Source organism: Podarcis filfolensis (assembly GCF_964270895.1).
Source record: "Podarcis filfolensis genome assembly, chromosome: 8".
NCBI classification, from domain to species: Eukaryota; Metazoa; Chordata; class Lepidosauria; order Squamata; family Lacertidae; genus Podarcis; species Podarcis filfolensis.
In genome coordinates, this window is record NC_139611.1 from 80,202,123 (window position 1) to 80,214,746 (window position 12,624).

The window sequence follows — 12,624 nt, forward strand, 5'->3', positions numbered from 1 at the left end:
TCTATTCAGTGTCAGGGCTCAGCACTAGGAAGAAGGAAATAAATCAATTGTACAAACAGCACCTGTTTGGAGGACAACCTGCCAGTACTAGCTGGCACCATTTCCAGACACTGCTGTTCCTATTCTACCTGTCTCTAGGGAGAACTGGAATGACCTTTATTTAGATGACGCAATAAAAATGCTCAACGGGCTGATTCCTATTCTGCAGGGACACAGAATACAGCACAGGAGCGATGGCTGCACATACTAGCAGCCTCTGAGAGATGTTCTCTGGGATGTGCTGCAGGAAGTGGCACAGGAGGAAGTCCACCTGACAGGGATGGATCGAAATACTTTGCTGCTTCTGGCAAAAGGTTGGCCCTCAGCCTTCTTGTATGCAACCAGGGTGGTGGCGGCATTTCATTTTTTTTACTTATTTATACCTTCATTGTAATTATTTATCGTCCTGCCTTTATGAACGAGTTCTCCCAAGGAGGCCAGCAAGTGAAAAGATCAAAACAATAAGCATTAAAAATGCAGCACAGAAAGATTGTGTTTCCTTCGCAAAGGGTTTCCCTGATTGAATCCTCCTTACCCGGTTTCTAGTGGAGGAAACAGACTATTCACAGCTCTATTCACTTATATGGAAAGGAGGAAAAGTGGCTGCAGTCAGATCATTTAACCCTACAGATCAGAGATGGCTCTGCACTGTTTCCATAGAGGATTTTCCCAATGGGTCTGGAGCCCCTGGCCTTCTGTCCTGCCAGCCATTCAAAACTTTTGTGGATCGTTCATAGTTTGCGTGCTCTGTCCATAACTAAAACAGAAACACTAGAATTTATGGCTAAAGTTCGTTAATACATTGGCAGGATTTTAAAAACACTTGTAATTTTAGAAATAGTACAGGAAATCTGAGGTAAAAAATAATAATTTGTAGTAATGATATGCAGCTGAAAAGAAAACTTAAGGAACCGGGGGTGGGTGGGTGGAAGGGAAGTCATGGGGTTCAAAGAATCCCATTTTATGGATTTGATATTGTTTTTGTGCATATTTTTCTTTGTTTTTGGTTGTTATTGTATTTGTCAAGTGTTTTTTTGTTGAAAATTTAATTACAAAATTATTTAAAGAAATTATGGCTAAAGTTCATCCAGACGTTTCTGAAGGCCAAGTTGCGTCCCTGAGCAGACTTAAAATAAATTTTGCCTTCAGTTTTTAAAAAAATGCATGTTGTGTCTGTGTATTAGGGCAAAGGCTTCTGAAGACAGCAAAGAACAGCAGCTAATCTGCCTTTCTAGTAGACTAATAGGGGAAGCCATTCTGCTGAAACAAAAATAATCATGCCTTGCAATCTCATTTTATATGCGATAGTCGGTGAAATTGAATTTACTATTTGGAGAATAAGGAACTTTAATGACCATTAGGCACTGTGGGCCTGTTTTTCCAGCTCTGCCTTTCTAATAACTGAAATAATTACCAAGATGGGACCAGATAGCCAGGACTATACTACAGTCACAACAATGAACTCTTTGACGTCTGGCTCATTCTGCCTCAATTTTGCCAGTGCAGCCCCCAAAAGTAGCGAGCTTTGTTCTGCATTTAAATCTATCCCCAGGAACACTTTTTAAACTCCTTGAACTACCGCAAACTATATTATTGGGGTGGAGAAGGGAGAGTTGTGTGGCGAAGGTGGGCTAACTCGGAGCCTCAAAATCGCACCTCCTTTGATAAAAGGCATAGCTGCGGCTATATTCCCTTTGTTGCAAGAAGAGCCTTGTTAATAAACCTCCTTTTTCAGCTCCCCAGCAGAGCAGGTCTTTATGCCTTTCGGTTGCAAAAGGCCGCCCCTGTTCTGCCTCGCTTCGCTTGCCTGGGTGCCCTTTTACCCAAGGGAGCCACAGTGAGCGGTGCCAGCAACTTGCGCCTGACGCCAGCAAATAAAAACAGTTGTCAAGTTAATGAGAAACAGAGGAGGAGGAAGAGAAAAACAAAACTGTATGAGGGGGGAAATCCTGCAGAGGCCTTTCTGTGGCAGCCGAGACCGGGCCCAAGCCTGCTCTCCCTCACACCTGACTAGACTCTGGGGCGAACCCTCACACATCCCTCTCCTGATTTATTTGTCGCTTCAGAATTATCTGAAGTGGGCAAGGAAAGGGAAGGAAATAGATAAAAAAAGAGAAAGATGTTGGCAGCTTGGTTCTTTTAATCTCCATGAAGAGAACACGTCTGTCAGTGTTCTCTGCTCAAAGGGGTGGGAGTCTGGGATTTTATAAGTAGGCCTCAAAGCGAGATTTCGGAGATTTCTCAGCCTCCTCCCATGTCCACAAATAATCTCCCTCAGGCAAGAGGAACTTGAATAAATTGCCTGGAAGAGCCACATGCCAGTTTGACCCACGAAATGTTCAAACTAAGGCAGAGCTAGGATGAATCTGAGGGAAATCCTCTGGCCATTTCTCTTCCTAGTTCTCAATGGCTTCACTCCTTCCTGTGTAAGGCCCTCAATATGGTGCTTGAGACAGAACAAATGGTGCCTGCCCTACAAGGCAAACATATATATATATTTAAATTAAATACTAAAAAACTTAACTGTTTTCAGTTACTACAAAACTTATGTTCCACGACATCATGCTTCTTTTTGGGACTACCTGTTTCATGCTTTTATTTGGAATGATCTGTTGCTTCCTCTCTTCAAAAATGTAATCCAGACTCGTTGGGCCATATTATTAATATTATCCTTCCGCGTGCTGTTCCCAGAAGGACAAGTCAACTTTGATTTCATATGGAAATCCAATTCGGACTTTAACCTGCATTTATTTTATGGTTGTTTCGCTCATTGTAAAAAAAACCCCAACCACACCTATTGTATACTTTACATATGCCACTGGGAAAATGAGAGGAAGTGCTTGGAGGAATTCTGAGGCTTGCATAACTATGCCAAATCTTTATTTAAAAACAACCAAAGGCAGCAAAAACAGCCGTGTGGACTGAGCCACCTAATGCTGTTTGTTGGAAAAGAAAGAAAAAATGGAAAACAGGGCGGGGAATGAAATGGGGTATTCTGGAAGAGGGCATGGCAGACTGGCAAAGATAATGAACAGGACCATTCCTGTTAGAAGGTGAGGGTAAGCTACAATTTAATCTAATGAGGAACAGAGAAGACAAGGAAGGTGACCAAGGTGCTAGAGTCAGTCAGCAGCAGAGGTGGACTTCTGAAATGAACTGTTGGGACTAGGTTTTCATGGACACCACAACAAAATTTGCACATTGCATTGGCACAGTACAATCACCATATCTTGACTCTCTATCCAAGCATCATGAAGAAGTTCCCTAGAAGAAACCCGGAGAGATCTGAAGAATCAGAAATAAAATAAGACTTTTTTCAAAACCGAAGCACCTGAAGAGATGTAGAGGCGGGAGAAGATACCACAGGACAGAGAAGAAGCAGAGACCGGGACAGGTCCAATGGACGGCGCTTGGAGACAGATACTCACAGAACACTGAAATGTATACGGCATCACTCATTTCAGTGTAGGCTGGGTTGGACACTTGACAGCGATATTCCCCAGCATCGCTGCGGTTAATGCCGTGGATGGTGAGAGTCCGATTAGCATCGGAAAGCTGCATCTGAGAGCTCTCCCTGAGAGGCAATCCATCCCAGAACCAGGCGACACTGACAATTCTAGGCGTGGTGTTGCAAGTTAAAATGGCAGTCTCGAACTCAGTTAGGAAAGGGGATGGGGAAACAAGCACGTTGGGCTTGGAGAGATGTTCTACAGATGGAAGAGACACAGTGTTATCATTGCTGAGCTATGTGAAAGCATGAGAAAGGGAACCAAAGACTGTCCCCATTTCAGAAGCTGGGTGGCACCCAAGGCAGGAAAATCCAAATGGCAATCCAAATGCTGGTAAAATATAACACCACCACCACCAGATCATGAATTGCATTCTGATTCTTAATAGCACCCTGGAATTGGATCCAGCATCAGCTCACATCAGTTGCAAGTTGGAACTATCATATCACTGGTTTGAAACCAGAGGGTTGCCAACAGAGAACTATTAACAACAGTTTCTTTCTCCTACTGACCCTTGATGGAGATTGGTAGAAACGAATACCCAGCAAATAAGCATTTTGGAAATGTATTAACAAAAACAGAAAAGAACAGAGATGCTTCCACGGCGTCTGATGGATGGAGAACACATCTATAATTGACAAGTAATTGAGCGTTCGGTGTTTTTTCAGTTCCCACATTTGGCTACAAGTATTCAAGCACTGTACAAGTATTTGATCTGATAATATTTCAGTGCTGGTTCACACATGTGCATTTCCAGTAACCCTGTGGATAGCGTGTATCAACAGTCCGATTATTGTCAGAAAGCTGGATCAGACAACCATTCTGGCATATTAGCAGAAATAAATAAATAAATAGATGCCCAGCAACTTTGGAAAATAGTTAGATTTCACAAATCCATGATCTCATTTTGTGTTTCAGAAAACCTCCCTGCCAAATATGCAGATTTTTTTAGAATTCTGAATTCCATTCATACCTACTCAAGTTTAATACCCTTTTAACAGAATATGACAGCACGCGTTGCAACACTCAGATGAATATAGCTGGTATAACTGTAGCATATGAACAAATGTGATCCAAACACACATCAGTGATACATCTACAATCTAGGAATCCATGCGTGTGAGAACATGCAGGCGGAGGCGAATTTAGGAGAGCATGACTGCTTCGCTCACACTGGGCGCTGGGCCAAGAGGGTGCCGCAGGGAGCGTTGCACAGGACACCCCTGGAATATTAAAACCCACGCAGGCAACCAGGTTTGGAGAATCACCTCTGCTAAGTCAAATCAGACTATATTTAAATCATCCCAGGGTATTGGTACGCCAACTCTGCCATTCAGGAGCAAGCAAAGGCATTTTGGTGCAAAACAAGGAAAAATCCAGTGGAACCCTCTGTATAACTAATTAACATGGGGTGCAATGCATCAATAGATTTTCCTGCACCTGTCTGTTTTAAGAATATAGCTCTTGCTCATTGCAATAAGGCTCATGTATATTGTACCCCATGAGTCAGGTCTGTCCATTTCCTACAGTGCTGCTCATGGGTCACTCTTGCTTCTTCTACTCATTTTAAAGACAATGGGTTGCACCCAATGTTAGTCATTCTCAGAGTAGGCCCACTGAAATGACATGACTAAATTTGGTCCTTTCATTTCAGAGGGTCATTTTCAAGTAGAACTTTGGGTAGATACTGCCGTCTTAAAGCATTTCCCTGCTCCTCACCCCTGCAAGCTGTTCACATAAGCACATCTTCATTCATGTCAGATTTGTTTCTGTTTGCACACACACCAGGGGGCACTGGCAAAGTGGGGATGTCTCTACCCTATGCAAAGGTGTCCAGACCTTAAGGATTCCAACTGAGGTGAAGCTGGTTTGAGAAGCAACACATCAAACAGTAGCATCTTATAACAAAATACAAGACAACATGGGCATTTTGGCCGATGTCATGTGAACAGGGATTTAAAAACCCAGCCCTGGAAATGCAGTGCAAGTGCACTGTAAACAGAAGAAGTGTGAACACATCCTTAGTCGGATGTAACTTGCACCACATTTGCCACACCAGTTTTGGCACTTTGGAAAACTCTCTGGTTCAAGCGAGGTGTACATGGAACAAACCCACGCCATGGCAGCAATGTAACCAGCAATGCAACACATATTCACCCAACTCCCTTCTCATCATGTCACTTGGGTCATGCACATCGGCCTCCATGTGGCTTTAACTCAATGTGCAGATGCTCCACTCGCTTTCTGCAGCTTGGCAGCCTGTTGCATACTAGAACAGCACATGCAAAACAGTGGATTAATTTGCTCCAACGTCATTGTATAAAGACTCCCCCGGGAAAGTTTCACCAAGGTAACAAGGCAGGATAGCCCCCAGTCCAAAAGAATGGGGAAGAACTGTCCCTTAAAGGAACACAGCCTTACACTGCCTTAGTCTATCTAGCTCACTATTGTCTACAGCAGCCGGCAGTTGCTCTACACAATTTCAGACAGGATTCTCCCCTGAGCCCTAACTGGAAATGTTGGGGACTGAACCTGGGACATTCTGCTTACAAAGCAGATGCTCTACCACTTTGGGGTAGCCCTCCAGCCACTTCTGTGCAAGACCAGATGCAGAAAGATGGCAGAGAGTACCACCCTACAAATATATATATCAGCCAACCTTATTCTATTGATAACCCAGGCACCACTGTTCATAGTTTTTCTTGGCACTCCTGTCTGTGCCATTCACTCAAAATGGAGAACTACTTTTTTTCCTCCAGCAAGTTTGCCAAATTGAATCAACTTCTTTTCAATACCACAGATCCAGGAAGACTGGCTCACATCCCACATTCAGAGGACCCCTTCTTTCCCCTCCAGTTTGGTTAATCTGGAGTCACTACCAATTCCTATTTTTGCCCTATAAATTATTAACAACAATCAGGAACTTGATTTCCCCTGTGAGCATGTACTGATAGCACAGGAGGAAATGGTGCAGGTCTACATCTCTTTAGCCATCCAGATCGAGAGCATATTATGGGAGTTAACTAATATAACAGTATATTAGGGTGACCAATGCAGAGGAATGGGCAAATCTGTCAACTTTGGTTTCTCTTAAGTTTCTCATTTCTCCACTATTCAGTTCTATACATTTCCCCATCAAAACAAATCCTCATGAAAATTCAAAAAATTCAACAGGATTTTAGTGCAGTTTCTCCCAATGTACATAACTTACTTTGTAATTTTGCCTAACACACACATTATAATTCATTTTTGTATGTTATTGTCACAAATATGCATTCTTATGCACGTTATCTTTGTTATCTTGTGTTTTTGGACACATTGCTGGGCTGGAGAACTGCAAAATTCAAGTAAGTGTGAATTTCAAAGGGTGGCTGTGTTCTCATATTGTTTTGGAAACTGTGACTTAGGAAGGTCTGCCTTTAAATGTGAACTGTATTGGATTCCCCTCCCTCCAATTCCTACTATTGCAAGTAACAGAGTTTAAGGATTTTAAAATATTAATTGGTTTTAAAATGCTTTTAAATGAATATAACCCCCCCCCAAAAAAAACCTCAAACATTTCCCAGTTGAACAGCTAAAAAGGAAGTAGCAAGACTAGTGTATTCTGGTATAGTTTTCTGATGAAAAAAATGAATAATTTTGTAGGGCCTCATTTTTGGGGCAGAGGAATTGTGTTTAGGACAAATTCACGAGCCACCCCCCCGGGGGGGGGGGGGAAGGCACAGAATTCTCCACCCCAGAGCTCAGCAGAGGAGATAGATTAGGGTGCATAAGAAGTAAGAATGACCGGAGAGCAAGTTAATCATACCTGAAACGGTGATGTTTGTAGCCCCTGTGCTGGTAACCCCAGGACCTTCTGGTTTAAATGAATAGATTCCAGAGTCATCTGGCTTTAAATTTGTGATGTAAAGGGAGCAATCTGGCTTCACAGTTTCCCTGCCAGTGTAGGCAGTTCCCTCGGTCTGACCACTAGGAGTTAGGAAAAATGTAATAATAATGTTTTTTTCTTCAATTATCCCTCGGTACCATTTGCAGTTACCAAGCTTCTTCAGATCAAGACCTTCTGGTGTTAAGGTGACACTATCTCCTTCTTTCAGTGCTTCTGGAACAACTCTGATACTTATTCCAGTTGTCTCCTGGGCTCGAGTCAACAGGAAGCAGGAACTCAGGACGGAGGCTGCAGTGTGGAGAAGGAAAGAAGGAAACTTAATTGCAAGCAAAATACCTGTTCTAGGCAAAAATAACAGATATCAGCACGTGTAGTAATTGTATTCCAAAAGGCTGTCAGGTGATGAAAAAATGCTTTCACACTATTTCAAAGAGACTTCAACCCAAAAGAGTGCCGATATAATTCAGTGCACACATTAATGAGCATATGAACAAAAGTGAAAGAAAATAAACAATAATTATCTTTTTGAAAAAATGGAGACCATTAAGTCAACTGTCACACCCCACCTGCATTCTGAAATGGTATAATCAAGAAACAGGTATCCCATCTGACGTCTCCACCATCTGAAATTGCCTGCCTGGGGATTCTTGGATATGGACTGCTTTCACGCACTAGCAACACATCCTGTAGAATTCTATCCGTTATATTTTAGGTGCACAATCAGAATGAACTTCAGGAACCAAAAAGTCGTATTGAAAAATATGACTTTTGAGCTGTCTGGCCCCAAAATGGCAACTAGGCCTTCCGCTTTGGCACCTTGGTTTAAGGAGCCATTTGGCGCCTAAAATATATCTGAGTTTCTAACACTGCCTCTTTTCCTCAGCCATACAAGTATTCCATAAACCTCAGCATTATCAGCAAACTGTGCATAGAACTATAACCTTTGCCTTCTTTTTATCTCTCTCACTTTCCATCTCATCCCTGCCATGGGGATGGGAATTTCCATTGGAATTGTTTTGGATCTATGGGCAGGAAAGTCATGTCACCCAACAGAATGGGTAGGCAAATTAAGGCTCAATTGCCTTCTAAATCCGGCCCACGGACAGTCTGGGAATCAGTGTGTTTTTACATGAGTAGAATGTGTCCTTTTATTTAAAATGCATCTCTGGGTTATTTGTGGGGCCTGCCTGGTGTTTTCACATGAGTAGAATGTGTGCTTTTATTTAAAATGCATCTCTGGGTTATTTGTGGGGCATAGGAATTTGTTCATCCCTCCCCCAAAAAATAGAGTCCGGCCCCCCACAAGATCTGAGGGACAGTGGACCGGCCCCCTGCTGAAAAGTTTGCTGACCCCTGCCCAACAGCAAACTCAAAGAAGGATGAGCTCGACAAGGATTGCAGCTCAGGAGAAAGGGCCCCCTTTTTAAAACCCTGCTCCCCCACCCCCACCTTGCGGGACTATTTCCTTAAATGAACGCTACACTCCAAAAGCTGCCATTAGTCCTCGAGGGGGGAAAGACACCACTGACCCAAAATCATGTCCATTAACACCTGCAGGGGCAGGCAATTTTGGTCACATGGTGTGTTTGGGGCTTTAAAGGTCAGTACCAACACTTTGAAATGCTGCCACCCTGGGCCATTTTGCCTCCACTCCCCATGAAAGCTTTTAAAAGCTGTTGGGAGATCTATAATGCAAACATTTACATGTCTACGCAGAAGTAAGTCCCATTGAGTTTAGTAGGACTTACTCCCAGATAAGTGGGCATAAGATTGCAACCCTAATCACCGATCTCCCATGTAACTTGACCGTATGGAGAGGGATTGACTAGGTTCTAGGTGCTAAAAGGTCCCTTGATTTGGGTTAGGGAACCCATAAAACCTAAGAACATAAGGACAGCCTGGCTTCTGGATCAGGACTCCTCTAATCCAGCACCCTGGTCCCACAGCGGCAACCAAATGCCTCTGGGAAGCCCACAAACTGGACATGAGTACAACCACCCTCTCCTGCTCCAGATCCCCAGGGACTGGAATTCAGGGACTATATTCGACACCAGAGGTAATCTATAACCTGCCTGCCTAGCAGCCATTGGTAGCTTCCTGTTCCACGAAGTTGCCTCAACCCTGCAAAAGTATTCAAAAGTTTGTAAAAAGTGGACGCCTAGGAGATTCTCAAGAAGAGGTGCGCAATTCAGGCGCAATTTGCCATGAGCGTGGACCTATGGTGCTAAGGGGCACCGAAGCCAAAATCAAGAGTGATGCATTGACAGTGGCGTAGCGTGGGGGGTGCAGGGGGGGCGGGCCGCACTGGGCGCAACATCTGGGGTTAGGGCAAATCCATGGGTTAGGGGGCGCAAATCCACGGGTTAGGGGGCGCAAATCCACGGGTTAGGGGGCGCAAATTACTTGCCTTGCCCCGGGTGCTGACAACCGACGCTACGCCACTGTGCATTGAATGGTCACAAAACATCTGATCACCCCATGGATCTTGCTCTAATAAATGCAATAAACACAGTAATATGAGCTAGATTCGTGCAATCATCCCCTGGGTAGCTCAGTTGGTAGAGCACAAAACTCTTAATCTCAGGGCTGTGGGTCTGAGCCCCACACAGGGGCTTCGACTAGATGACCCTCGGGATCCGTTCCAACTTTGGGACCACGAGGGCTGTCTAGTCCAACCCTATGCAAATGCAGGGATCTCAACACAGAATCATAGTTGTTGCGGCAGGCAAGCGAGGCCAGAGAGAAAAGCCCCATTCCCACCCCATTCTTTTAAGACCCCCCTCCCAAAAATAAACAAATCTGTGGCTCTCTTTTAGGGTCCCGATCCTCCTCACCTGCTAGGAACGCCGTGTGCCAGGAGCACCTCCATCCGGGGGGTCTCCACGCCTCGTGCCTGCCCATGGCGGGGCTTCGCTTCGCGGTGGGAGGGGGCCCCTTCGCTTCCAGCTGCTCACCAGCGCCCGGCCACAGATCTCTGGGTTCTGATCTGCCCGGCTGGAGATCCGGCAGCCTAGTGGCGACCCTGCCCTGCCCTACCCTGCCTCGCTCGTCCCGCCCTCGGGGGCAGGACTTGTACCCCGTCTGCGCGCTCCAGCCCGCCGCGTCCTCGGCCAGGTAGCGGGATTCGCAGGAAAGGCGCGGCCGTCGGAGGCGGGGAGAAGAGGACTCTGCCCACAACCAGCCAGCGGCCACTGAAGCCTCGATCGGCCCCGCCTTGCCGAGCAGACACTTCCCGTTAGGAGAGCAGGAGGAGGAGGAGGAGGAAGAGCCAGGGCGCGCCCGTCCCGCCACGTCTGGGAAGCGCAATAGAGAGAGCCCAGGGCGCCCGCCCGCCCGGAAAGGCAGGGCGAATTTCGGGCAGAAACGTGGCACGGGAGGAAAAGGGGGTCGCCAACCTTCGGGGAACCCTGGGAGCATCCACAAGCCTGGGAAACTTTCCCGGACACACGGCGGAACCGCGCTTGCACCGCTCGGTGCTTGTTGCGCAATTACGCACACGAGAACCACACTCACAAACCCACACTTCCAAACCCAAAGCAGTGAGGGACCTACATTTCTGGGGCCCTGAAGCTTGAACTGTCATGGGAGGCCTTTCGCAGCCAGCAACGAGCTCTGGGTAGCTCAGTCTGTAGAGCATGAGACACTTAATCTCAAGGTCGTGGGTTCGAGCCCATGTTGGGCAAAAGATCTCTGCATTGCAAGGAGTTGGACTGGCTTGACCCTCGTGATCTCTTCCAACGCTACAGTTGTATGATTCTTCAAGGGCATTGTTCCCCTACAGATCACCACACCTTTACAAGATCTGTGCTACTGACTCTCAAACTTTGGGATTCTTGAAATATATTCAACACAAGATTAACCAATTAGAGTTGTGTGACTCAAATTGGGTCTTCTCAACACACAAATTTTAACCAAAAGTTGCTTCTGGGGCCCCTTCAGGATTGTTGTTGTTGTTGTTTAGTCGTTTAGTCGTGTCCGACTCTTCGTGATCCCCTGGACCAGAGCACGCCAGGCACTCCTATCTTCCACTACCTCCCGCAGTTTGGTCAGACTCATGTTTGTAGCTTCGAGAACACTGTCCAACCATCTCGTCCTCTGTCCTCCCCTTCTCCTTGTGCCCTCCATCTTTCCCAACATCAGGGTTTTTTTTCCAGAGAGTCTTCTCTTCTCATGAGGTGGCCAGAGTATTGGAGCCTCAGCTTCAGGATCTGTCCTTCCAGTGAGCACTCAGGGCTGAGTTCCTTCAGAAGGGAGAGGTTTGATCTTCTTGCAGTCCATGGGACTCTCAAGAGTCTCCTCCAGCACCATAATTCAAAAGCATCAATTCTTCGGCGATCAGCCTTGGTCCAGCTCTCACTTCCATCCTTCAGGATTAGGGTCCCTGAAACTTAAGCTTCATTAGTTTCACAGTAGATCCACGCTGCCTCGAGGTTTGAAAAAAGAGTGTTGTAACTTTTGTCCAAGCTATTTTTTTATAAAAAAAGTATTTACTTTTTTTGCGTGGTGATCCTCCTGGAGATTCTTGCTGGGGAGAGGATTCTTGCTTCTTTCAAACCTGATTTGTGCCAGTGGAGGAATGGGGGCAGTGAGACCCTGTGGGCACCAGGGCAGGGCTCTGCAGGGGCACCCAGGGGTGCCCTGCCATTGGCAACCCTGACAGAGCGGTGGCTGAAGACATTTTTGGTGCCTGAGATGGAAAATCCTAATTATAACACGTGCACAGGCACAAATCCCTTTGGATGTTGGCTGCCTGCAGAGCTGGCCCAAGACATTTTGCTGCCTGAGACAAAGGATAACATTCCTCCCCACCTCATTCCTTGAAGACGACTGGGATGGCAACCAAAGCTGGTGATGGGACAGGATTAGGGTTTGGGCCTCCAAAGACGCCCCAGGGAAAAAAACCCTCTCCAAATTGCAAAAAACAAAAACAAAACAACTGTTGGGATACCAAATTAATTTCTGCACACATTGTGAAAACAACTGAACCGATTAGGTACTAATTGCATCTCGTGAAATGCATTTAAATGCCCCATCATTTTAGGAGGTATTTAGTGATGACAACGCCTCTTGATTCAGGCAACGCAGTTAAAATGGTTTCCTGAGCACTTAATGTGTGTTCAGTATTAATGGAGAAGCACCAGCGCCCATTAAGCATTCTCGCAATATACTTCATCAAGACACAGCCTT

At 45.6% G+C, this 12,624-nt stretch overlaps 1 protein-coding gene across 1 annotated transcript in view; it reads right to left on the reverse strand.

The window, feature by feature from the left end:
* Positions 1-10,968, reverse strand: part of LOC310768149 (hemicentin-1-like) — a 52,158-nt gene extending 41,190 nt beyond the window's left edge. The window contains exons 1-3 of the mRNA XM_083625864.1: positions 10,272-10,968; positions 7,357-7,725; positions 3,468-3,746 (exon numbers count right to left, since the gene is read on the reverse strand). Of these exons, the coding sequence (XP_083481990.1) occupies positions 3,468-3,746; positions 7,357-7,725; positions 10,272-10,854 (1,231 nt within the window). The 5' untranslated portion in view covers positions 10,855-10,968. The remainder of the gene's footprint in view (positions 1-3,467; positions 3,747-7,356; positions 7,726-10,271) is intronic.
* Between the last annotated feature and the right edge of the window lie 1,656 nt (positions 10,969-12,624).